The 24,607-nt window shown below is 42.9% G+C and overlaps 1 protein-coding gene across 1 annotated transcript in view; it reads right to left on the bottom strand.

Moving 5' to 3' along the window:
• Positions 1-24,607, bottom strand: part of LOC115018501 (nck-associated protein 5-like) — a 92,882-nt gene that overhangs the window by 7,046 nt on the left and 61,229 nt on the right. Inside the window, 15 exon segments of the mRNA XM_029447486.1 lie at positions 1,584-1,759; positions 1,875-1,995; positions 2,255-2,370; positions 3,616-3,766; positions 3,768-3,937; positions 6,929-7,016; positions 8,128-8,233; positions 8,812-11,280; positions 11,282-12,387; positions 12,581-12,769; positions 13,571-13,675; positions 18,734-18,853; positions 18,995-19,033; positions 20,930-20,998; positions 23,362-23,541. Coding sequence (XP_029303346.1) covers positions 1,584-1,759; positions 1,875-1,995; positions 2,255-2,370; positions 3,616-3,766; positions 3,768-3,937; positions 6,929-7,016; positions 8,128-8,233; positions 8,812-11,280; positions 11,282-12,387; positions 12,581-12,769; positions 13,571-13,675; positions 18,734-18,853; positions 18,995-19,033; positions 20,930-20,998; positions 23,362-23,541 — 5,205 coding nt within the window.

Genomic DNA, 24,607 nt, shown 5'->3' with positions numbered 1-24,607 from the left:
AGACAAACAAAGCTTTGTTGGTTGTGTGTTGTTTCTTGCATGTAATGGAGCTGGGCTTGTAGCATCGCATCGAAGGTCCTGTTCGATTTGCTGCCTCTCCCCTAGAACTCGGGAATCAAAAAGTTCTCTCTCAAGCTCAACTTTGCTTTGTTAAAGTAACTCTGCCTCATAAAAAAAATATAATAGGCGATTGAATTTCTCTTTTCGCTTGGGAAGGTCAGAAAGTAGAGTCAAGGACACTTTAACAATGGTGTTTACTTTGTACTCACTGCACCACCCCGCTGCCAAACATCCAGCCAAATGTGTCATTGTCTTGCAGATAATGAAACATAATGGTGAAGCATAAGCAGTTTTACACACACACACTGCCCTTGCTACAGGCCTATGAACAACATTTTAATATAATGGTGCTAATGAAAGCTGAAGCAGTAAGCATATTCTACCTTCCACCTACAAATTCTGCAAAGTTATTCTAATTTATGGGTGTAAATACTTTACGGCCATATATCTGATGCTGATGTTGAGTTCCAGAATGACACCAAAGGTCAAGAATACATAACACGCAGAACACATTTAGATTTGTTTCTCTCCCCTCTCGCATACAATTGTGTTTTGAACTTGTATTAAGTCAGATCCCTTTTTTTCAGAATATGGATTTTTGTGTCAGGGTGGGTGTTGGGGCAGCAGCAGTGTAGGAGAGCAGAGTTTGGTTTTCCCACAGAGCCGTGCCGTGCCGGCTGGAGGCCATTTCATGGTCTCTGATCCTCATTTGTCATTCAGCAGAGTTAAATACTAATAGGCAAATACCCGCTGACACAAGAGGGCGAGGAGATCAAAAGCTATTTGGTGGCTTTTTCTATGAAAATCTGCAAACAATTCCAAAGGTAGCAAAGAAAACCTTGGTGTTTAGAGAATTTGTTCATGACATCGCATTCAACATAACTCGCTCTGACCAGCTGAGAAGTCTAAGTCACACTGTGCTGTACAGAATAGTGACAATTCATCTTCATTTTTATGCCACCACCGGAGGAAAGGAAAATTATGCAAACTCTGTGACAGTGTGCGTCTGTATCCTCGGAAGACTTTCATTGAGGGCAGGTGCTATTTTTCTAACTCCCTCAACCCCTCACACGTTCTCTTAATACAGTATACAGTTACCTCTACACCTGGGTGCTGCTTTGCTTTTTATCACTTTAAAATGCCTCTCGTAGGCTCAATGAAATGAGGAAATGTATTTATTCTAGAACAATCAGCACAGGGCATACGGCATCATCTCCTTCACATGGCACCTTGAGGCAAGACAATCAGTAAGACTAGTAAAACAACAAACACTTGAGTGTATTGCATAAAAATGTCCCTCTTACTTACAGTAAACAAGAACTTAAGCAATACGTATCTGAATCTATTGAAACCCCTAACCCTAACCCTAACCCCTAACCCCTAACCCTAACCCTAACCCTAACCCTAACCCCTAACCCAATCTGAATAAGCTCTCACTACCTCTGCAGCTTCCTGGATATCATAAGGGGGTATAATGGGAATCAGGAGCATCTTTTATGAGTAAAACCTGTTTTAATACTCACACTGAGTCTGTCTCCTGCTTTGCCTTCCAGGGATGGCTCCTTGTGCAACAAGTTGTACTGGGAAATCCTCCTGCTGTCCTTCTCCAGATGCGAATACACATCATGTTGGTAGTAGTCCATGATTGACAAGGATTTCTCCACACTGGTTCTCTTCAGGGTCTCCTCATTCGGGTTTACTGTGGATGGAGGAATTTGTTATAACAAAAGAAATAAGGAAAATGATCTCAATAAAATGTGATATTCACTAATAAACTTCAGAAATCATTTGGCGACTTCAATTTTCAACCGGACCTGAGTGACTCTTCTTAGATCTGAGGATCAGGGTCCTCTGTGGAGAGCTTCCGGTTCCCTCGGGTTCAGTCTCGGTGTCGCTGCTGCTCCCCGAGTATGTGCACACTTGAAGGGCTCTTTCCTTTAAAAAACACAGACATGAGGCATTGTCAAAGACTCAGACAAGCAGTGTTATGTTGTGAAGAGAATTAAGAATGTGAACAACAAAACATTTATTAAATACAGCTTTGGGAAATGTCTTATCTCCAGTCACTTGTTGGCAAATAGCTGTTTTGGAAAGTGTTTTTTCTTGATTTCTTTTAACTGTTCAAGACCTGTAAATATGTACATTTTGAGTACTTTCACACAGATTTGTGCATATTGTAATGTAAATGACTTACAGCGGGCATATCATGGTCCTGGGCTTTCATCTTCCTCTCTGTTTTCTTCTCTTTGTCCTCTGTGGAGATGTTGCTGAGGGGAGCACAAAGACTGAACCTCCTTGTCCTGATTGCATCTATAAGTTAAAATAGACAAAACAGAAATGAATCGTGGAAGGTACAGTAAATTAGAAAAACACAACTGTTCTGCTTTGCATTCACCATGCGACAACCTAAAGTAATGCACACAGACAGTGGGAATCATTTGAATTCTTTCAAAGTGACAGTCTTCAGCAGACAGGATGAGAACATCCATTCAAGCAAAACCCATCCAAATGCCTACGCATCCATTTTTCTGCACATATGAATGGAGCTGCACAATATCCAAGCCATCAAACATTAATGGTGTCCATCCTGCGATTGTTCCACGCCATGACTCCTGGCAGCCCAGATATAACAGCTTTCAGCTGCCGGCCTCCGAATGACAAAGCGCCACCTTATTATCACTCTCCCTACTGCTGTCTTGGACGGACGCCAATTTAATTGTCTCTTTTAACATTCAGCCGCATTACAATAACAGCCCGCTTTTGGCCAATGTCTCCATCAGCTTTGTGATTCTAAAGATAATAGAAAGCAAAGAGGGGTAAAGCCTACGATAAAGTTGCACAGAATAAATTCAGGCTCTTTTAATCAACTTGTACCATAGGGAAGGACTCAACAGGAGTCGCTCTCTGTTTGCGCCCACAGTTGTGACTCAAATGCCACCGCAGCACTGAGCTGAAATAGATGCAGGCCAATGTCCTGTAAGCATAAAACCCCGAGTGTGATGGCTCATCCCTGTGTGTTGTTGGAGCTTTAATCAGCCATCTGATTGCATCCTACCCACAAACTTTTCTGTTGTGCATCACGCCGAACAAAGAGGCAGAAGGTGCTTTATGATCTATGGCTCTGTTGATATGCTTATCTGATTGCATCTGTTAGTTTTCCTCAGAGCAAGGAAGTGTATGGGTTTCGATAAGGACACGTCTCAGCTGTTGCAGCATTCGCTTCCAAATAAGCACAACAAACACATTTTATTTAAAGTCTAGTAAAGCGAACAACTTCCTCTTGTCTGCTTGTCTGGCGCCCTTGAGGAAAAATGTGTCAACATAAAGTACAGTGACATTCAATATTTCACTTACCTTCTGAAAGGTAAAACAAGCTGTCTAAGGCTTTCAAGGCTTGGCACTTTGCCATCTAGCATGATAATGCTTTGGTTGCTTTTACAGATGTGCATTTCAGTTTATTTTCCTCTGCTTGATTGGGAAAAGCATTGATCTTCAAGTAAAGTAACCTAGAACTAAACACTAAGTTTACAGGTTTCAAAGAGGTTTTTGACTTACCTGAAGTTGCTAATTTGGGCAGGCGGCTCTGGGTGTCTTGTGTGTTGTTGCTGCAGGTCACACTGGGGTCGGACAGGGAGTGACCTATGCTGCTAGGGGCATGCAGGCGGGTTTTTGAGAGGGAAGGCACTTTCACATCAGGTTGTGAAGGGGTTTGGGTGAGAAGAGGGAGGCTGCCGATCGAGGTCAGAGGAGGCAGCGGTCACCCTATCGGGGCTGGATTCAGATTTGGGGATGTGGCGACCACTGGCCCGGGTGACGGAATCAGGGAGAGGGAAGGTGCCGATCCCGCTGTCCAGGGTTCTCATCTGACAGCCGGAGTCTAAAGTGACAGGGAGAGGAGTGTGACGTCTGGGAGAAGCACAGGAACAACAACAAAGGAGAAGAAAGGAGGGCTTGGATTCACATGCAACGGAAAGGGTTGTGAGTAAAGATGGCGTCTGTAGCGGGTTCAGTTACACGTGGCCGGTAGGAAAAAGGAGAAAAGAGAGCATTTTTATTTGATATAATAATATTTGATTGCCATTATTATAACTGCAGTTTGTTGTCCGGATGCACCGTATCTGAATGTTCCAATCAGACGTTATTGAATGCCAGCAATTCAGAGCAAAACACGCAATTGAGCTACAGCCCGAGGACACGTTCCTCACATTGATCAGAGAGCATGCTGGGTTGTAATCGGGAGAAATGACAGCTAGTAGCAACAGATGGTCGCCGTTTGGAAGCCACAGTTTGCAGAGCCTTGACTCAGGCTGGAACAGATGGATGGCTATTCAGCTCAGCCCAGGTCCTTGTAACTGTGAACGATAATGGCCAACAGTTGCATTGGCTAATTATTTGTGGTTTGCAACTTTTTGCTGAGATAGAGTTTAGTAAAAGTGAAAAAAAACAACAAAAACCTGTAGCAAGCAAACCGGCTCGATATTTACAGGCTCTGCTTCTCAGCTTTGTCTCGATGAGATGCTGGAGCATAAACAGTCGGACTCATGAGCTTTTCCTTCTCTGATTGAAAGTTCTGTCCGAATACTGTTGGGCATTACAGTTGGCTTTCAAAAGAGTTTGCGAGGAAGGATTTTACACATTTACATTTGGGTCTGAAGCTTAAACTATTGATCCATTTCCTCTTATGTCTCTTGGTGCCGTAATGCACTAAAGTAACAAAAGCATTCTCCTCTCTCTGTCAAAGCATTGTCAATACATTCACAGATGAGGGAATTTAAAGTTATGTAGGTTTCAGAAAATAAATACAAACTTTGAGCCGCCATGTTCTTGTTTACGTGTACTTTTGGTTTTTATCTGACCTGTTTTTGACATTCAACACCATACTGTGCGTGGAAAACCTGTGAAAATGACTCTTCGGTGCTCGGATGTAAACATGCACCATGTTCATTGGACAGATGGACTGTTACTTGTATCTGCTGTGAGTCACTTGCTGCGAAAACATAAAGATCCTGATCCGAAGTTCATGATGCAGTTGACATACAAGCAGAGAAAACACATGCTTATTTGTGTGTGTGTGTGTGAAAGAGAAAGGTGGAGGAAGCCAAAGATTACACAGCTGCATAATTGCATGCCAAGCCTAACAATTCAAACTCCCCCCCGATAGCCAACAAGGTCCACAGTAATTCTCCTCAGAGGCAACAACAACTGGACATAATATATTTTTTTATGAGCTTCCCATCACTTCTGTATACAACCTCCAGGGTCTGAGGGGAGAAAGCTGGTTTGTTGATACCTCCACATTGTGAAATGAGCTTTATGCATCAAGGAGGTGTCATCTCTAACGACCATAACCTTATCGAGGAGATATTTCTGTGTCAGCAATCACATGACAATGCAATGACAATGGACACTAATGAACTAACTAGGGTGACCTCGGTCCAGCAGCAACATCTGCCGCAACAATGTCTTTTTTTGGTTTAAGAACAACACTTTCTATCATCTCATGGTTGCTTGTAGCCCTGTGTGTTTCCAAAAACAAGTAGTAAATGCTAGAAAGTTTGAAAGCCAGAAGCCTCGGAGCCCAGTGAAATAAGTGCTTATTTATTGGTATTGATCAACCATGCCATCAAACCCTTGCAGAAATATTAGGGTCATTCTGTGCTATTGGCAAGTCAAAATGTTATTTATTGTTCCTTTACAAGAAAATATACTGCCTGGAGGCTCTGCTAATACACAATGACTGACCAGTGAACTTCAAAGTCCACATTCATAACTTGGATTTAGCTCGAGCTGTTTGCATCACAAACTGTCTGGATGTAAACTATTTGTATGATTGATGTGTTAGTCTGGCGTGAGGCCTGCGAATGCTGCACTTTAGAGATACAGCGGCGCTGAAGAGGAATGAGCCGCCACAGACGAAACCTTTATGAAATATTTAGTTCATCGTGTCTGGAAGTGCTTAGCTAGCAGAATATTTAAAAAGGCAGTGTGTTAATCACAATACAGAAACAATTAAGCGTCGCTTACGCATTCTCGAGCCAAAACTATTTATGGACATGTTTTGATAGGTTACCTATTTTTTAACCTTCATTTAATTTGAAAACAAATGTCACGTTCTTGGACAATTTAAGTACAACTTCAAAGCTGAGAATTGCATATTTTTTTAAATAGTTTGTTAGTTCAGATCATCTAAAATCATTCTGCTTATGGTGAGACAATTGCTCAAATATCCTGAGTGACAAACACACCGCACTCCAGTAAACTAGCGGTTAGCCTCCCCCCCCCCCCCCCCACCTCTCTCTCTCTCCACGCCAAATTACATATTTGAATGCGAGTTTGTACCACTGCAATAATAATAATTATCATCCCATCTCACAAATTGTTTCACTTCCTTCGCTGCTCAGGCTTGTAAAATATCACCCGATTGCACATCAATCACCTGAGTAGAATGTCAACATGTTTTTTTATTTTGCAGCTGCTGCGTTTTCCCCACAGTACTGGCAAGTCTGGCAGTGAGGGGAATTAGTTGGCAAAGGAATTGAGTTGTCAATCACATCAGGAAATCACAACTGTAAAGTGTGTTAATGCTCCGTCGCACTGGTTGATTGGTGAAGGTTAGTGACAGCTTTTCGTAAGCTACTTGAAAAAACTTCACTCTGTCAGGTAAACACTCGCAAATATGAAACTCAGTGGCTTAAAACAGACAACATGACTTTTGAAGTGCAAGTTTGTCAAGATTTGAACACTACTTTGGTTAGTTTCTGTATGAAGTAAATTACAATAAAGCATTATTACCCCAACAACAGTCATGAAGGCTTTGTGTGTTTTGGTGAAATGTCCCTTTAGGACCAACAGTCATCCATAAGCTTACCTATCATGTGGTCTTGACAAGCTGTTTCTGGGATACGTCCTTCCTCATTTTCAGCCCTCAGGTTGATCTTCTGAGTCATTAAGAGGGTCTAGAAAATGAACAAACAGTGCATGTTGGTGACACAAACTTCAAAAAGCAAATCTCAAATCTACCATAATATAGAGTATATAAGTGTATTTTAGAGACATGTTACATTATATAACATATATCCATTTATAAATCTTCCTTTGAGGCAATCTGCAGAAGAAAAGTGAGTAAGGATCAGCTATGGTTCCTGCAGATTTATGTACTTTATAACGTTTGAGCTTCTGGCATTGTGAAATATGTTTAAAGTTTTTGTTCAAAAAGAAGTAAAGCAATTGTCATACTTTCCTGCCTTTCATTAATTGGGTTATTTAAAAAAAGTGGTTTTGGGGTGGCGCAAGAGAAGGAGCTTGTAGGTCATAAAGTGTCCCTCTTTTGTTGTATTTCTGTGGGGAGAAGATAGGGAGAAAGCTTGGAGGATGGTATTAAATGGCCCCTTTGTCAAATTGAGTGCCTGCGATAAGGCACTCCTCCATGTTATCAAAGTTCCACATCATCTGGATTAAATTTCCTACATTATGCAGTGAGACTCTCTTTGTGTGATTCTCTTCCTCCATTCAGCTTTCCTTATACTTCCTTTTTTTAGTTTTTTTTATTGCTGTCTTGCTTTTCTTTAAGCCCTGTCAAGCACTCAGACTCTCCATCATGTTTTCATTAACAGCTAATACGGAATAAATAAATCCACAAGGTCATAATTCTGGCCTTTTGCTTACAAAGTGCACAGATATAATTTAAAGAATCAAGCCGCTGAGAGAAGCCTAATTTGAGTTTGTATTACATGCACGGTCTGACGGCTGTCTCTGTGTGAGATGTAGTTTAAAAACCTTCAGTCTTATGGAAACAATAACATCATTCCTGGGTGGATACTGAAAAAAGAGGCGATGAATTGTGGGCTGAGTCAAAGTACAATGTGAATCAATACAGAGCCTTCCGGGGGTATAATGCTGAAGAGGCGGTGCTGCTGTGGATATGTTTGTGAACATATACATCTTCTGTACAAGTGTGAAAGCCTGCCAACAGCATGTCAAAGCATAAAGACAAACGAGCCGAGCTAGACACAAACACACATATGTAATAAAGTCATTTCTATTATGGCGGCATGTGTGCTCACTTACAGCAGAATCTGGACAGATCTCCATATCTCCCTTCATTTCGTTGTATTTCTTGGGTGTGGAGATCCCAGGCGGCGACGCAGCCTCACAGTTGCCCTTCACACTAGTCCTGCGAGGAAATAAGATTTGATCCGTTTTTATGTCTGCGTGCCAAGCTCCTCCTCCATCAACTCACCAGGTAGAAAGTGAGCCTGCTGATAAATTGCATTGACCTGCTCTTTTGCTGCAATGATGCAGAGAAATGCCAACAAATGTTTAACAACCTCTATGAAGAACCTTTCAAGTGATTGCAGTTGTTCTGGATACAAATCAGTCATCTGTGATTTGAAGTGGCAAATCAATGAAAGGATGAGTATGTAATGTGGAGCTTTCCTCGATGCTTTACCTTGAGTGTGCTGACTACGTGTCTGGATGCTGCTCCGGGGACTGCTTATGCTCACTGGAGTGGAGTCATAACTCAAACAGACAGCTGCTGTTTGTGCTGTTTATTTATCAGTTTCTCTGAACACACAGGTTTAATGCAGCGATGGCTCATGTTTAATTTAATGGAACAACCAATTTGTTTTAAAGTGTCGATTCACTTGACAACTCTGAGAACACTCAGAGACGGGAAGTAATCAGCATAGCATCCGATCAATTAAGTGTAATTCTTGATTTTCTTGATGACAAAGATGTTGTTTCACCCACCTGCCAAGAAGCTCTTTCACAAACTGGTCTTTGCCGATAAACGCTGTCGTGCACTGGATCTGACTGGCAATCTGACCCATCTGATTGTTGCAGTGGTCCATGATGGAGCTCAGCTTGTTGTTCATCTCAGACTGATTCTCCCCCTCCTGACTGTCTCTCTGCTGGTTATCATTTTTCTTCCTCTCCTTCTTCTTGTCTGACTTCATCTGTTTGCCTCCAAGCACTGATCCGATCTTCGACTCTTTCTTCTCCTCTTTTCCCTTGGGGGAGTCGGCTTTCTTACCACTCAGAGCGGGAAGTTTGCTCTTACGGAGACCAAACCAGTTTGCCAGAGAGGGGCCTGTTTTTTGTTTGGTCTCGCTGGCAGCGACCTTCTCCTGTTCTTGACATTTCTGTAAATTCTCTTCAATTCCCATCATGACTTTCTCTTCAATAGTGCAGGCTGTTGGGCTGATCTTTTTCTCCTCCGTGTCTGAAGAGTCTGTCTGGGTTTTGACTTCCCTGATAAAGTCTATGTCTCTGGTTTCTTGCTCTGGGTTTTCTGAACTATGGACACAAGAGGAGGGAGGCTGAAACTCTGGATGAGAGACAACTTTTGCTGGCTTACGGATGTTGTTTAAACCAATCCTATCACTGATGGGTAAGCTACGTGCCTCTTTTTGAGAAGGTGAAGTGATTGCCTCCCCCTTCACTGTGCCCTGTGAGCCGCCACCTTTGGAGCCTGATTTAGAAGTTCTCTCAGGGAGGACGTTGTGACTATTTGACCCTGTCATGCCTCCATAGTGGCTAAGCCTAGTCCTGGGGGAATGGACAGGGCTCTCTGCCAACCCAACATTTGGTACCTCCAAGGAACTCTGCCTTGACAAAGAGTTTCCCCTTTCACCTGAGTTGGTAATGATCTGAGTTCTGATTTTTCCTGGTCCATCTAGAACATTGATGTTGGGTTTCTCTATGTAGTTGGTGCTGAAACTCTGGCTACGGGCTTTGGCCCCATTCATTCCCAAGGCCGGCTTTAGATGAGGTTTGGTAGAAACAGATATGGATCTAGAGAAAAGTTGACTACTCCTTTTTTCTTTATCGCAAACCTCCCCTTCCTCTGGTAACACAGCATGCACATCTTCTTCCAATAATCTACACTGGACCTCACCTTTCCCCTCTGTAACAGACATCTTGGGAAGTGAATCCTTACTGTACTGTACTGGCTGCAAGCTATCACACTGGGTAGAAGCATTTGAAGTAACAGTCTCATTGGAGACTGAGTTGATATGATCTTTCTCTTGCTTGCCTGGTATAGAGGGACTATTTTTATGGTTCGGGGGAGATTTTAAAAATGCTTTAAACCCCATGGGGATGCGAGTCTTTGAGGCTTTATCTGCTGTGTTTGGGAAAAGCATGACTGCACTGGGTGGGCTGACGACAGCGTTACCATTTTGGGGTTCTGTTTTACCTTGAGGGGTGTCCTGAAGCGATATTGGTAAACTAATAGAAGTTTTCTGCACTGTCTGATGGATATTTTCATGGGTTGATCCTCTTTTACTTGCAAAAGCGTTCTGAAGTGAGGACCCTCTGAGGGCACTGTATGGAGGAGGGACATTCTTTGAGCTTTTAGGTGCATTTTCAGTTTCTGGAGCACACCCTGAGTTTGCAGAAGGGAGGTAGTCTTTCGTGGTCATCCTCTTGGAAGTGCCTTTTGTGGGTGTCTGAGTCATGGCGGAGGACTTTTGAAGGTGCTGACTGGTTTTCTCAACCAGTTTCTGAGGTGCAAGGGCAGTCCCGTAGCCTGCATCCAAGTCTAAACAGTCTTTATCCTTGATGGGTAGCGTAGTTTGCATATTTGGTAGAAGTGAGGTGTGGTAACTTGGGGGAGGGCCCCTCACAGTGGTTGGTGTGGATGTTTGAGCCACCCATGTTTTATGTGCTTGAGGCGAGCCTTCGTAATTTGGTCTGATCAGTAAGGAGGTGGTGCGGCCCGGGGGAGGGGGAGGAGAAGGGGACCTGAGTTTATTTTTGCTGGTTTCACAGTGTTTGTCTCTGGTTGGCTGTTCACCATTGTCAGCATACTCCAGGTGCCTCCTCGAGAGGTGTGGGGAACTGGAGGAGGAGCCCTTACTCCATTCGGCCCTGCTGGAGACCTTGGAGTTTACTGCCTTTGGGCTCTGTGAGCAGGTTCCTTGTGTCTTGATGAACCTGGACATTTTAACTGCAGGAGAGGTGGGGGATTTCTCCTGACCTGAGGGACCTGAGTTTCCACTGTTACTTGGTTCAGTGGAAGTGCCCTTAAACAATCTCAGTGGGGATCCTGAAGGTTTGTTACGACCAGGTATCTTTGAACCACTGGACTTGGGAGCAGCATAATCGTTCATGTGAGGCATAGAATGGCCTTTATTAGGTTGGCTGCTTGGTGGTTTGATTAGTTTCCTTTGAGGAGTCATCTGCATTGGCAGCCTCTCTGCACTGCCCTCCCTGTTTGCTTGTTTTGCAAGACCTTATTTGAAATTCAGATGGCTTCTCTGGAGATTCAAGAACAGTGTAGTTTCTTGCATTTGTTGATTTTTGCCTTGTTGGTCTCTCTTCGGGCACTAGTTCTGTGTAATCCGAAACTTCCTTGCTACTTTGAATGCTATTTCGAGGCCCAGGACCTGCTGTGAGCTTCTGAGCACAAAGTTCAATAGGCTCTCCTTCTGCATCAAATATAGCCAATATGCTCTCTTCAGACTGAGAACACATAGCCCCTTTGGGCTCCTTAATTAGGCTGAAAGGCCTGGGCCTCCCATCTGCAGACTGGGTGCGTCCCTGCTCTCTTCGCAAGCACTGTTGTGCAAGCAGCTTGGAAGCATCTCTTGACTCCCTCTTGGAGTCCCTCTCTGCTTGCTCGGGTGGCTGGCTAAAGGACATTCGGCTGTCACTCGACTCAGAGTTGTGTTCCTCTGGATCATCCACATCAGAGAGGTGATTAGGAGCCTCTGGGTTAGAGGGCTTGAAGTGCATAAAGGATGGTTTCGTAAAAGCTGATGCCCGCCCTCCCTCAGGGAGAAAACTGTTAATGAAACTCATGAGTTTCTCAGGACGTTCTTTTGAATCACAGCCAGAAAGGAGTTTTGAAGCCACCAAGCTACCGTCACCTCCACCTCTACTGTCCTGTATCCCCTCCCAGCTACATAAACTGTCTGAAATGCTGCGGGAGAGCCTCTTACAGTAAAACCAGTTGTCCTTGGTGGGGATATTATCTCCTCGACTGGAATGTGCCAATTCATCATCTGCATCATCAGAATCAAAAGAAAACTTCTTGTCCCCAACAACTAAAGTTCTGCCCATATGGGTAGGCTTGGACACCCCTTTACTTCCACTCTTGATACCCAGGGAGTAGATGCCCTCATTGGAGTTCATGCAGTCTTTGTCCCCTGACTTGGAGACCTTGGATGAAACAGAGGAGCTCCTGTGTTTCCTCCTCTGGAGCTTTTTCAGTCCCTCTAGTATGTTGCTTTCCTTGCGTCTTGTGGGCTCCTCCGGGGGTGCGCAGATATTACTCGGCGCTGACGAACCCAAACTCCGTCTCTTCTCCCAGGTCAGAGATGACTACATGGGAAAAAGAAAACGTGGGTCAAAATATGAGAAAACATTGTTTTTTTAATTTATTATCTTAACCTCCATTTGGAGTCATAATCAGCACACTCTTACAGTACGATGCGGGATAAATAAGGTCTCAACAGAAAAGTGAGTTATTGTACTACTATAGCTACTGCGTCTGTTATAGAGAAAGAGGGTTTACCATTTTCCCACAGGATCGTCCATCATTCCAGGTGTAGGAGCCGCTGGAGAATTCACTGCATGCACTTGACAGGGACAACTCACTACTGCTACAGCTGCTACGTGGGTATACAGGCGCTGGCGCTGTCAGACTCAGCTGGCTCAGACACTTGGCCAAAGGGAGACCTGCCTTTCCATTCAACTGAACCTCCTAAGAAACAGAGAAAAGAGACATGACATTACAGTGTATAATAACATGTATTGCATCATTTACACTGTTCGTACTCTAAAAGTGAGAGTATTTGATGTGTACATCGTCGGGTAGTGTTGCATATCTAATTGCTATCTTGGTGTTACTTAACAAAGACTTGACGAACCAATCAAATACTCTTGTTAAGTTTCCTAAAATGCTACAGCAATGCACTTTTGAAACCCAAATATATAATTTTATTCTTGTATGCAAGATTAGAAACAAGATATTTCACTGATCTCATATAAGTGTCACTTGTGCGCATCAAGTAACATAACCTTTGTAAGGAGATGTGATACTTTTTCACATTTAGATAGATAAGATGTATTACAATTCACATCTCTGCCATTATTATTTCACTTTTCCCCTCCTCTTCCGCTCTCAAAGCACACATTAGAGTTTATCAAGTGGCATTCTCAGAGGAGTAAAAGGGTAAAAAAGAGGGAGCAAACTCATTCTCAGGCCTTAATGCATAATACATAAGATGACTAATGTACCACAGTGTCCTATGGAGTCAATTTTACTGACGGTGAGTCTCAATCGATGGTTTTCTGGTAATATGACAAGGATTTATTCCTCTTAGTGTCAAATGATACGGCCAGCTCTTCCTGTTGAGAGCAGAGGAGGGGTCACGCCTTCAGATAGTTAGGTCTGTATTTTAATATCTTGTAATGATTTCTTGAGGGGGTTGTGGTTACCTGGACTATTCATATGGCTGAACAAAAAATACATTGCCTCCTGCATGTTTCCCATTAAGCTTACACTAAAGGGGGAGTCGGTATTCCTGGAAAGCAAGAAGGCCTTGCTTCTCTCTGGCTCCAGAAGCAAATCTGCTGCAGATAGATCCATGATTCGTGAGTGGAGTTTCTGAAAGGCAAAAGAAAGGACACACCAGGGTGAGTTTTGACTGCAGAGATTTCAAGAAATTAAAATGGCACAGCAGCAAAATGGTGGGGGTATTTCGTTTCCCTTTCCAGTTCAACAATAGTTTGTACATTATATAGCACAATCCAAAAGTCTTCTTATAGCACCTCACCAATATGCTGTTCATTCATAGGCTATAATAACTGAAATATTTTAATGCTCTGTGATCCCTGATAGTAAATCTCTCAAGATATACAATATAAAAAATGTATGAAATATAATAATTGTTTTTAATTGTTTTCTAACATCTCTAAAAGCCGTATAGCATTTTGAGGACGAGCAACTTTATGCCAGCCCATCAGATTCCCTCCACTAGCACCATGCAGAGCCCTGATTCATACCCCTCGCTCAAAGTCATTAATGTCATCGGCCGGGAAAAAAATAATGTGAATACGATATAATTGCATCAGGGAGTAAGGGATTCCTTTGATTTTTTTTAATTCATATGCTAGTCTGCAGTCTCTTCTGTAATTTAACTCTTGCGCTTAAGAGGGAAGGATACAAAACCAAATACATTTCCACGTATTAATCTCAGAACTTAATTAGACTTGGTTCCCTGTGCTCAAATAAACTTAAACTGGAAATATGCAGGAACAAAACACTTGATCATATGCTGCATTTCCTGCCAAGGGTAAAACTAATCAGGGATATTATATGTAATATATATATATATTATATATATATATATATATATATATATATATATATATATATATATATATATATATATATATATATATATATATTATATATAATATATATAATACATTTTACATATATTATATATATATAAGAATATATATATATATATTATAATAGAATATATATATTATTATATAATATATTATATAATATATATTTTATTAGAATATATATATAAATATATATATATATATATATATATATAATACATATATATTATATTCCAATCTTTGTTTCTTCCATTAAAATTAAATGCATTTCTCGTGCTGTGGACAGAAAAAAGAATCGCACGTTATAAAAGTATAAGTCACCTTCAGCAAATGGAGACTGAGCCTTGAAAACCAACTGCTCAAATGTTCTATCAATGCCATGAACATTTCTAAATAAAAACGGGTAAACTCATCTTAAATTTTATTGCGTTCCATAATACTCTCTGCTGCCAGTTTGTATTGACTTTTTCTTTGCCGTTAGAGACGTCCTCTGAACATTTTGGTGGAGAAAAAAGACAGCTCCTAATGATGCCAAAACTTAAATGTTTTGTTTGTCTTTGAAGACCAAACAACCTGCATCACTTCGCCTGCGGCCTAAACACAACTATCCCACGTTTTTCCCAAAACACCCAAAACTAAAAGAGCTTCTTTTTGTATTCGTGCGAACATGTGAAAAAAACTCAGTGACTAGGTGGTAATGGTGCCATGGAAACAGATCAATTCCTGCTTCCAGTGCTTTCTCCACACACAGATAAGTATGCCTTACTATTTTTAGGATCCATAAAACTTGTTTGATTTATTTCCAAGGCATCAGTTTTGCCTTTCTCAGATCATGATTGGGCTGTTAATGTTTTTAACTGTGAAGCTTCTTAAGCATTATTCTTTCCAAATCAAACATTGCTTTAAGCTGTATCAGTGCCAATTTATTCTTACTAGTTTGGACTCAAAGTGCCAGATGGCCTCTCATTCCAGCTTGAAATTCATGAAATTGAAATGTGTGCAGCTCTGATGCCGCTTCGCCTGGCCTCCCTGCTGTCCACACGGGCATGGGAGTGGCGGAGGTGTCATGGGAGACTCTGATCTTATCGTAGGGTGCTCGATTTCACCTCCTCAGCATCCTCTTCAAGGATTCAGTCAATAGTGTCACAGGGTCGCGGGGGGGGGGGGGGAGAGGGGAGATCATCCAAGGAAACGGTAGATGACAAGGCTGTTTGTACACTTTCTGAGGTTCAAGGCCGAGATCAAAGTCATAAATTAATGCATGCAAGACTGATATATAAAATGCAAAGTTGGCCTTTTATTAACTATTGGTAACATCCAGTAGTCTGGAAAGCGATGGAGAAGTTGTATGTGATCATATTGAAGAAAAGGCAAGAGGCGTCCTGCTTTTGATCTTGGTTGTTTTTGGCTTGACAGTGGTCACATTTCAAGATAATATCAGCCCTTAATTGCAGCTTCCAAACAAATCCATCAGTTATGGCACCCGCTGTCAAAAAGTCAACGATTGAACGAGACTGCAACACGCATACGCACAACGGCCGGTCGACATAACGCGCACATAAATTCGTACACACACACACGACGCTCACCTGCGTGACCCGATCTTTAAGTCTGACTCATCCCAAAGGATTCTCCGAAAGCTCCAGCAACAGGCCGCCTGATAAACTACACCCGGATATGAGACAAAGGTTAATATGACGAGACTAAAAGGTGAAATAAATGGTGTTCTGTTGAGAAATATTTAAAGCTCCACCCTTCAAGTTAATTTACAGCTTGAAACGTGGCATTCATTACGTGATTTCAAACTTTTCTTGCACAGAAACTTTTAGCTTTTAGGCACCACATAATGAGGTCATGGTGTTCGTGCGGTACCTCAGAAAACACAGTATTTCTCCCAGTAATGGGCGACTCAGTTGCCACTTGCCTGTCATATTTGATAAGCAGCATAAGTGGATGGGACTGCACACCCGTCATTTCCCCTTGGTTTGCAAACAGCGGCTTGTTTGAAGAATTTTTCATTTGAAACGTCAAATGTCAGATGTTTCTGAAATGAATGCGTGGCACGTTTGGCATCAAACCAATTCAGCCGAAGATGCACAACTGATGAAGCTCCCATTAAAAGCACTGTGGTTCTCTATCAGGGAAACTTAAGATCCCCTCAGGGAACTGGAGAACGTTTAATTACTGATAAGCAAAAGGTCCAGAGCGAGATGGGAAACAGTACACTCATATGGGTGATTACGTCTCCCTCTGCTTGAGCCTGCAGGAGAGACAAGAAAGGAAAACTCATCCTTGTTATTTTCATATTTGCATGAGAAATGTTTGGTTGGTGTAGAAAGTGAGACTGTACGTACACGACGGTGCAGGTTTGGCTTTAGAAGCACTATAATAATGCTACTATAGATTTATTTTAGGCTGTATTGGCTCCTCAACTGCTAAGAATTTGCACATTTCAACAGAATCATTTGGGGGAAAGCAGAAGCCAAGCAGTCAGTTAGCTTAGCTTAGCATAAGCTGGAAACAGCTAGCCTTGCTCTGTCCAAAGATCACATGTTCTAACCACGTTTCTATATATTACATACAGTCAGAAGTTGCAGTCCCTGTGACAAATATAGATGCTTTCAACAGCTCTCCCACACATTACTGCAGAGCTCATACTGGACACACACATCACATTATGATTCATTCTTACACTGAACCACCAGTTGATGGAGAAAATGTCATAATTAGGTAATGAAACAGGCAGGAAAAAGACCTAGTGTGCATGTTAAACGCTGCAGCGTCACCGTTGTCAAAATGTGGACGCACAAACTGCGACGCCGAATCAACCGATACATCATCTCAGCTGCGTGTTTTCAGCCGAAGCGCATGGCAGGAAAAAAAGAAAAGGGGAAAAGACATTACACAGAGTCTCGGCCTTAATTCTCGTCTCCAGCTAGATTGCACCTCTTGGTCCCCACAGTGATATCATCAATATCCCTCCTCAAGCCTTTTATATTGCAGTTTCACTCCACAATGTTCCTGCCTGTCCAATAATGGTGCTGGAATAGCTGGAACTGATAGAGAGCTTTACAACACACCTAGAGCCATATTATTTCTCTGTCCTATTTTTCTCTCAATATATATAGCGTTTCTGCCCCTTCCTATTTTGCCTTTAGTTTTTCACTTCCGCCTCGGCTCTCTGCTATCTCATCTCTCTCTCCGTTTCCACCCTCCCGTCCTTCCCTTGTTATCTACCCTCGTCTGCCTCCTCTCTTTCCCCCTTCTCCTCTTTCTCTCTTCTCTTGTCGAGACGGACTGACAGCTCTTTTCTCCCCTCTCTTCTCTTTTGGCAGCGAACACAATTTGCACAATTATGCGAAACCCTACTTTCCAAACTGACCTTATTGCCCTGCGGTGCTATACCAATGTTGACAACAGATGAGTAAAGCCTAAAGTGGTCCGTGTGTCTCATAATTACACTTTTACACACAGACATTTCTCACTAAATTGGTGTTTTCAAGCGACAAAAAGATGAACTGAGGCAATTTTCAGCCACTCCAAATAAAAGAATGTGGGGTTTGCGGAGAATATAAATACAGTGGTTGTTGTGTGACGCTTACAGACGAGAGACTAGATGGGTTTTTTTTCCGAGGATGTGAAGTTGTCCCTTCATGTTGCAGATTATAGTCCTCGTGCTGCAAACATTTCTTAGAGTCAGAACTGCATTGGGGTTATAAACCTGCATCTTTTATTCTGATTTGGGGCTGGGATTTCACTTTTGGGAGGCATTTTAAAATGTTCATTTGCTTTTGAAGAAGCCATCTTAAATGATGTTGGGGAAGTTTAATGTACGTCCCGGTACACAAGGGATCCTTAGTGAAACCAGAGAAATAAGAACAACTGCAGATATGCAACTCAGATTGAACCTGCATGATAAACACGCCACAACAACTACAAGAGATCTGAGCTTCAAAACAGGAAAACAGACCAAAGGAATGCTTCTGATGAGATAAAAAAGATTGATTGAAGGCTTTTTGTTTTCTAAACCAAAGTATGTGCAGTCTTCTTTGCAGCCTCGGTCTCCAGCTGAGACCCCAGAGAAGTTTATTACAGTAACCCAAATGAAAAACAACTTCAAATGCATGGGAATAAGCACTCTGGGCTTGTTTACTGGAGAAGACCCAGATCAGCGGGTGATTGCAGAAGAGACCGAGAGTGAGCGAGCAGGTTTACAGCAGCATACATATCTCTATGCATATTCAAGAGATGATAGTAGTGTTGAGAATTGTGTCAATATGTTGTGCTGTATGTTGAGTGGGCAGCATACCTGGAGAAGCAGGTCTGAAGCGGGCTTGATGCGCTGCTGGAAAAGAATGCCGAGCGCCCGATTCTGCTGCTCGAGGTCAAAAACTCGAGTTCGCAGCTTCAGACATTCCTCTCTCAGATCCTGAGGGAGAAGCAACACAGGGAGCGTCAAGACAATGCTCGACTTGAGTACGTAATTCATCTTATTCGGTGAAGGCAACGCTGTTAAAAATGCATCACGAGATATGGAGCAAAACAGTTTCCATGTAAATAAGAAACAAACCTTCTGGGTGAGAAGCGCCTGCACGACTTGATTGGCAACCTTAGAGAGACAGACGGAAAGAAAAACACGGCGTTATTCAATGTAACACAAAGTCTTCTTGACCTCGCATGACCCCTGCAGGCCTCTGCAGACCGACTTTGCACTGCTAACGCTGCACTTCCTCCTCAGCCAATTCACACATAAGATGAATTATTATGTGATGATATATCACAGCTCTAGTGAGTGTGTGTATCTTTCACACACAAACATCCTTTACAATGTTTAACTCTCACTTCCTACTGATGGTATTGACAGCAGGATGATGTAGAAGCAGAGGCGTCTGGGCTCTCACAGCGGCTAACACCCGTCCACACTTTCAGACCACAACGCCGATGGAGAAGTGGCTCCGATTACTGCCCATTGATTGCTCACTAATACCCTGTGAATCCACATCGGCTCATTTGAGTGCACTCGCTCTCGTTTATCGAATGAGGAGGGATGGGAGTAAATACGGTGAAATGAGCCCTGCTCCTGGAACCGCAAGTCGCAGATCTGCTTTGTGTTAAACAGCCGAGTGATCAAACAAGTGTATCGGCCAGAGGATTTGAACTCTGACATTGTATGACTTTGACACGAGTAATTAAACGAGATTGCACACACACACACACACACGAGAATGTAGACAGGCAGCTGGTCGAACATAAAAATATAATCATCCCTTCTGTTGCAAAAGAAAACATTAGGCTTTCCGCGGTTGTTGTGTGCAGTTGTTAGAGAGGCGCGCTCCATCAGTACATCGTTACCAAGCCTTCCTTCCACAAATGTCAACTACAGAGGAAAATAGTCAACAAGTAAACCCAGCAAAGCAGCAGAGCCATCTTAATGAGGGCAGTGACGCGGGAAGGACACAAAGGACTGGATTTACCCCAAATTCCATCTATGGACGACGCAAACTCTAACACAGCTGTGTGACACTCTCTTTCTTTTTTATCACTCTTCTTCCTCGTCCTTCCCCTCTTCTCGTGCGTTATTCACCCCCTTCCAGCAGATCTGCTCGCCGTCTGCTGGTTCCAGGACAAATTGGGCAACTTGTCCCTGCTGGACATACTTCCCTGTAGCTCCACTCCCTCCCTCCTGGAGAGATTCAGCAAGCAGGCACAGCCAAGAGCCAGGCTGCTTTATTCCCCTCATGTGGCTCCCTAAACAGCACTTATCAAGCTCTCACAAATAACCAGAGGGCACAAAAGGGCCATTGTTACATAAACCGTTGCTTCAGCAACACCAGTTCACATCAGGTTATGTTTTCTTTTAGCAGACTTTAATACCAACGACAAGCAATAACAACAATACGCTGTTTTGACCAATGATTACAGGTCTGATGGAGGTACATCTGTTTACACATTTGTACTGTAAGTAATAGTTAGTGCAGAAGAGTTTACCTGTAAAAACGTTCTATTATTATTATACGAGCCTCAACAAATGGCCTTTAAAGAGTCCTTATGTGCACATTAAGAAGCATGAAAGATGAGAAGCATCCTGGTTTACATGTGTTTTTACATAAATCAGACTTCAGGCAGTTAATGTTGCAGCTTGGTTCGGCTTAGCTCAGCTGAAACATGCTCGCTCCTTTATTACATTTCTGAGAGATGAGAGATTTCAGAGGCTGAAAAATGAGACACCGTCTTCTAAATTAATTGTTAATATCAACAGATCACCTCCGCCTCCCTCAAGCTGCGGCTCAAGTAAATTGGCAACCTGTGGGAAACACAGTGCAGTTTGCAGGGCCTTGTTAAAACCGTACTCTTACGCTCAACAACTCTGCCAGTGTCGTTCACACAAAGTCAAAACTAATTCAACATTTGTGAGCTCTCCAAGGTAAGCCAAACATCTGGCTCGTCATACGGAGTCCTTGAATGTGTCCTGGGGTGAGACGAGACAAACAAGGTTGGCACTCACCTCATCTAGACAGCGTTCATACTGTTCCCTCTGGCTCTCGTTCTCCGAGGCCAACGCAGAGTTCTTCTCCTGCAAAGAACACACACACACACACACACATTCAGGGTCACACACCTCGCAGTGACTTTGGTTACATGTGATGCAACGAAACAACAGCGATGGAGACAGAAATAGCAATCAAGGAGAGCTGCGGCTAACAGGAGAGTTGCTTCACAAAGGTCATATGTCAACGCTGAACCAGGACGGCCAATAAAAAGAAATCACAAAGTAGTAGAGGGAAAGGTCAAGGGGATGGAAGTTATGATGCTGAACTTTGGGGCGGCAGCGAGCCATTTGGAGTTTGGACCTAATAAGAATATCTCCTCCACTTGCCAAGCGATGAGGCGGCGCCCTATTGATCTCTGGGAGTTTCCAATTTGTCAGTGGCAGGCAGCTTATTAGAAGCCGTCAGCCAGCCTTGCTTGTCTCGCCCTCTGCCCTTTAGTAGAAACTACCAAAAATAATTACAACCCAAAACATTCTAATTATGCCATCGAGGAAGCAACACTGACTAATTAAAGCCTTGATGCCTGATTATGGGTGCAAATGTAATCAATGACCTGTGTACCTAAAGAAATCCTGTTTCTCTTTTGTGTTTGGGAATTGAATTTCTCTTTTTAGGAGATATCTTTAAAGCTGTGTAGGCTTTTTTCTTTGGGCGACATTACGCAAAAATTCCATAATAACCTTTCAGCATATTGGTATACAAGTGGTCTAAAGGAAAAGAAGACTTCTGCACATCCTGCACATCCCCTTTTACTGCAGAAATCCCTTTTTTAACATGGTTTATAATTAAATCTATAATTAAAACTTGCTCATGGACCATATTTCTGTGCACAACAACCCCTCAAGATTAATTCTCTCGCTCTTACTGAACAGTAACTAGAAGACATCACTGTTGAATGTGTTGTCAGTGGGCACTACGCCTTCACAAGAGCTCTTTTCTCTAACTGAAGTGGAGTTTTAAAGTGCTCTCTGACTCTCCAGGCCGTAGTTACAGAACGCAGCTTAAGCGGTATTGTGTTACCTGAACTCTGACATAAGTGTTATTGCCGCTTTATTGTGGAATGACACAAAAGCCTTTGGAAGGTTGAAATGAGAATCTCAGTGTCATTTGGATGTATTAATGAATTTCTTCTTCCTCCATCATCGCGATGGTTGTTTCAAATGGGAAACCTCGACATGAACCGCTCTCTTGGCGAACAAACACGACGTAGACAGACATGCATGTGACATTTAAGTTCAAGGAATTGTTTCCATTTCTTCCTGTCAGGAGATTGGACCCAATGCAAAGCGCACAATGATATGTGAACAGGAACCTAGAAGTGTATGCACGGAGCTTGTTAATAAATGACCCTCTGTGGACACTTGGGTCATTTTAGCAGTTATGTTCTCATCACTTAACAAGTCAGATAACCAACGGGCATTTCTCCCAACGTCTGGGTGTTTTAATTTAAGCCCCAGTTATAGACCACAGCGCGTGCCTGCCAACTTAATCAGCATCAGTTGAGCAGGAGAAATAGGAGCCGGGCAGTGCTGACTTAGTGTCAGTGGCGTTTATGCATAATGCGGAGCAGTGATATATTGCTTCTGCTTTGTTCTTGTTGCTTTAGCCAGCGGTGCATCCATCACCTGCGCCGGCAGAATAGAATTTAAAATGTAATGCTTAGGTAATGTGCTTCATCAGTCGGACAGGTCGACCATACTTCCTGCCAGTCTGGGAAGATAACTTACAGCTGAAAGAGCAACAGGCAATTACCTGCCACTTTGCAGTAATTAGGGTCTATTTTCTATCAGGGAGGCTTTAGTGTAATGTTGTTTATTATCGTCCAAACATTACACATGGTTTGAGATGAGGTAAAGACTCGATGTCATACGTCTTCTCCTACAACAAGAGGCCACATGGAGCCACTTAGAAATGAGAAGGTACGACTGGTGGCTTCATTTAATTAAGTCTGGGGTCCTTTAATTGCTGAAGAGATCTGAGAGGATGTGTCCGGTGGCTACTGTAAGAAAGAGAAACAATCAGCGTGGATCATTGTGGCTGAGCTCCTGCCTTGCTTGTTGCTTGGGGCTCATGGTGGAGTGCAGCTCAAATCCCAGAGCGCAGAGGAAAACAAACCAAAGCTGGAGGACAGCCCGAGGCCCCCGCGGCGACTCTCATAGGATGACTCTCCGAACGAAGAAGACTGGAGAAATTGATGAGCTGTCATGCTTTCAGACACAACTGAGCAGGGACTCTGACGACTGGCAGACAGGCTGGCCACAAAGGATAGCCAGGGGTGGCAGGAAGTGTGGACGGAGAAGAATTAAGAGGCAGGAACGAAGGAGAAGAACAAAGCAGAAAGAAGGTAGGTATAGAGGAAGAAGAGAAAAGGTGGTGAAGTAGTTACCTCCAGGGCCTTGAGACGATCCAGAAGGGGTTTGGTTTCTTCTTTGTCCTCTTCTGCTTGGCTGGCATCAGGATCGGCGTTCGGTGGCAGCCCGGGGTCTGGCTGCGTCTGAGTCGACGGCAGGGAGCCATTCTCTTCGGGGCCCTCGTACTGTTTCCGCACTTCCTCGGAGAGTTTATCCTGATGCACAGAAAACGGGACAAGGTTAGAGGGAGAGAAAATTTGGCAAGGAAAAACCTGAGCAGATGGGATGAAAGCGTTCAGAAGTGAGGTACGGCAAATGTTTCAGGGCAGGATGCAAAAACGTGTAAGGAGCCGTGAAAGACAACTATCAGAGGGAAGGAGAAAGGGAGGGGAGAAGAAAGGGGAGAGGATCAGATGGGCAGACGGGACAACAGGGAGGAAGCTTCGACAACAGAGCTCCAAAACATCCCCTAATCCCTAATCATGTTTCACTCGTTTTCCAAAGAGTGGCAGTGACCTTGAGGGCTGTCGTCTCGTCTGTATTACGGGGATCCTCCCGCTGTGTATCTGTCTCTCTGTCTCTTTGCCAGCTCTCCTTTTCTCTGTTTCTCTTTCTGGCATCTGCGATATATTAACTATTGGTAAAAATTAGCCACTAATTAGGCACTTTCTGGCCAGCACCAAACTGCAAAAAATAAAGCACAACGAGCTCTCTGTCTCTCGCAGAATATTCATCTTTGGATCCTAAAAGTATTTATGAGAATGCGATCGTTGCAACAGCATCTTCTGGTTTACACATTTAATTGTTCCAGAGTCTCAAATGTGAAGTTTGCTGTTTATCTACGATTGTAAACTGCTTTGGATTTTATACTGTTGATAGGAGAAAACTATTTCAAAGCATCCCCTCGGGCTCTGGGAAACTTTGAAGGACGTTCTTCACGATTTTCTGCATTTTATAGACTAAAGACCGTGTCCACTCTTCACAGGTTAGATGTATCTGTGAGTTCAGAGCGGTTCAACTAAAGAGTTATTTTCTCCTTGAAAACTCTCAGATTGTTTCATTTGAATAGCTGTTTGAGGCCTGAAGCGCTTCAACGTCTCTCTATCTCAACAAAAAGAAACTTCAAAACGGTTTGAGGAAAATGAATTTCAGCAGCAGAAGAGGAATTTAGATTTTGTTTTAGATTAGATCTGTTTACAGTTGCTTTTGGCTCTGGGGAATCTTAAGAAGAAAATGATATTTTAATGAATTGTATAGTCCAGTTTGGCTGGTGATCCATCA

This window comes from Cottoperca gobio, chromosome 2 (genome assembly GCF_900634415.1).
Source record: "Cottoperca gobio chromosome 2, fCotGob3.1, whole genome shotgun sequence".
Lineage (NCBI taxonomy): Eukaryota > Metazoa > Chordata > Actinopteri > Perciformes > Bovichtidae > Cottoperca > Cottoperca gobio.
Note: the sequence above shows the minus strand (reverse complement) of the source record. Positions and strands in the feature narration are given on the sequence as shown.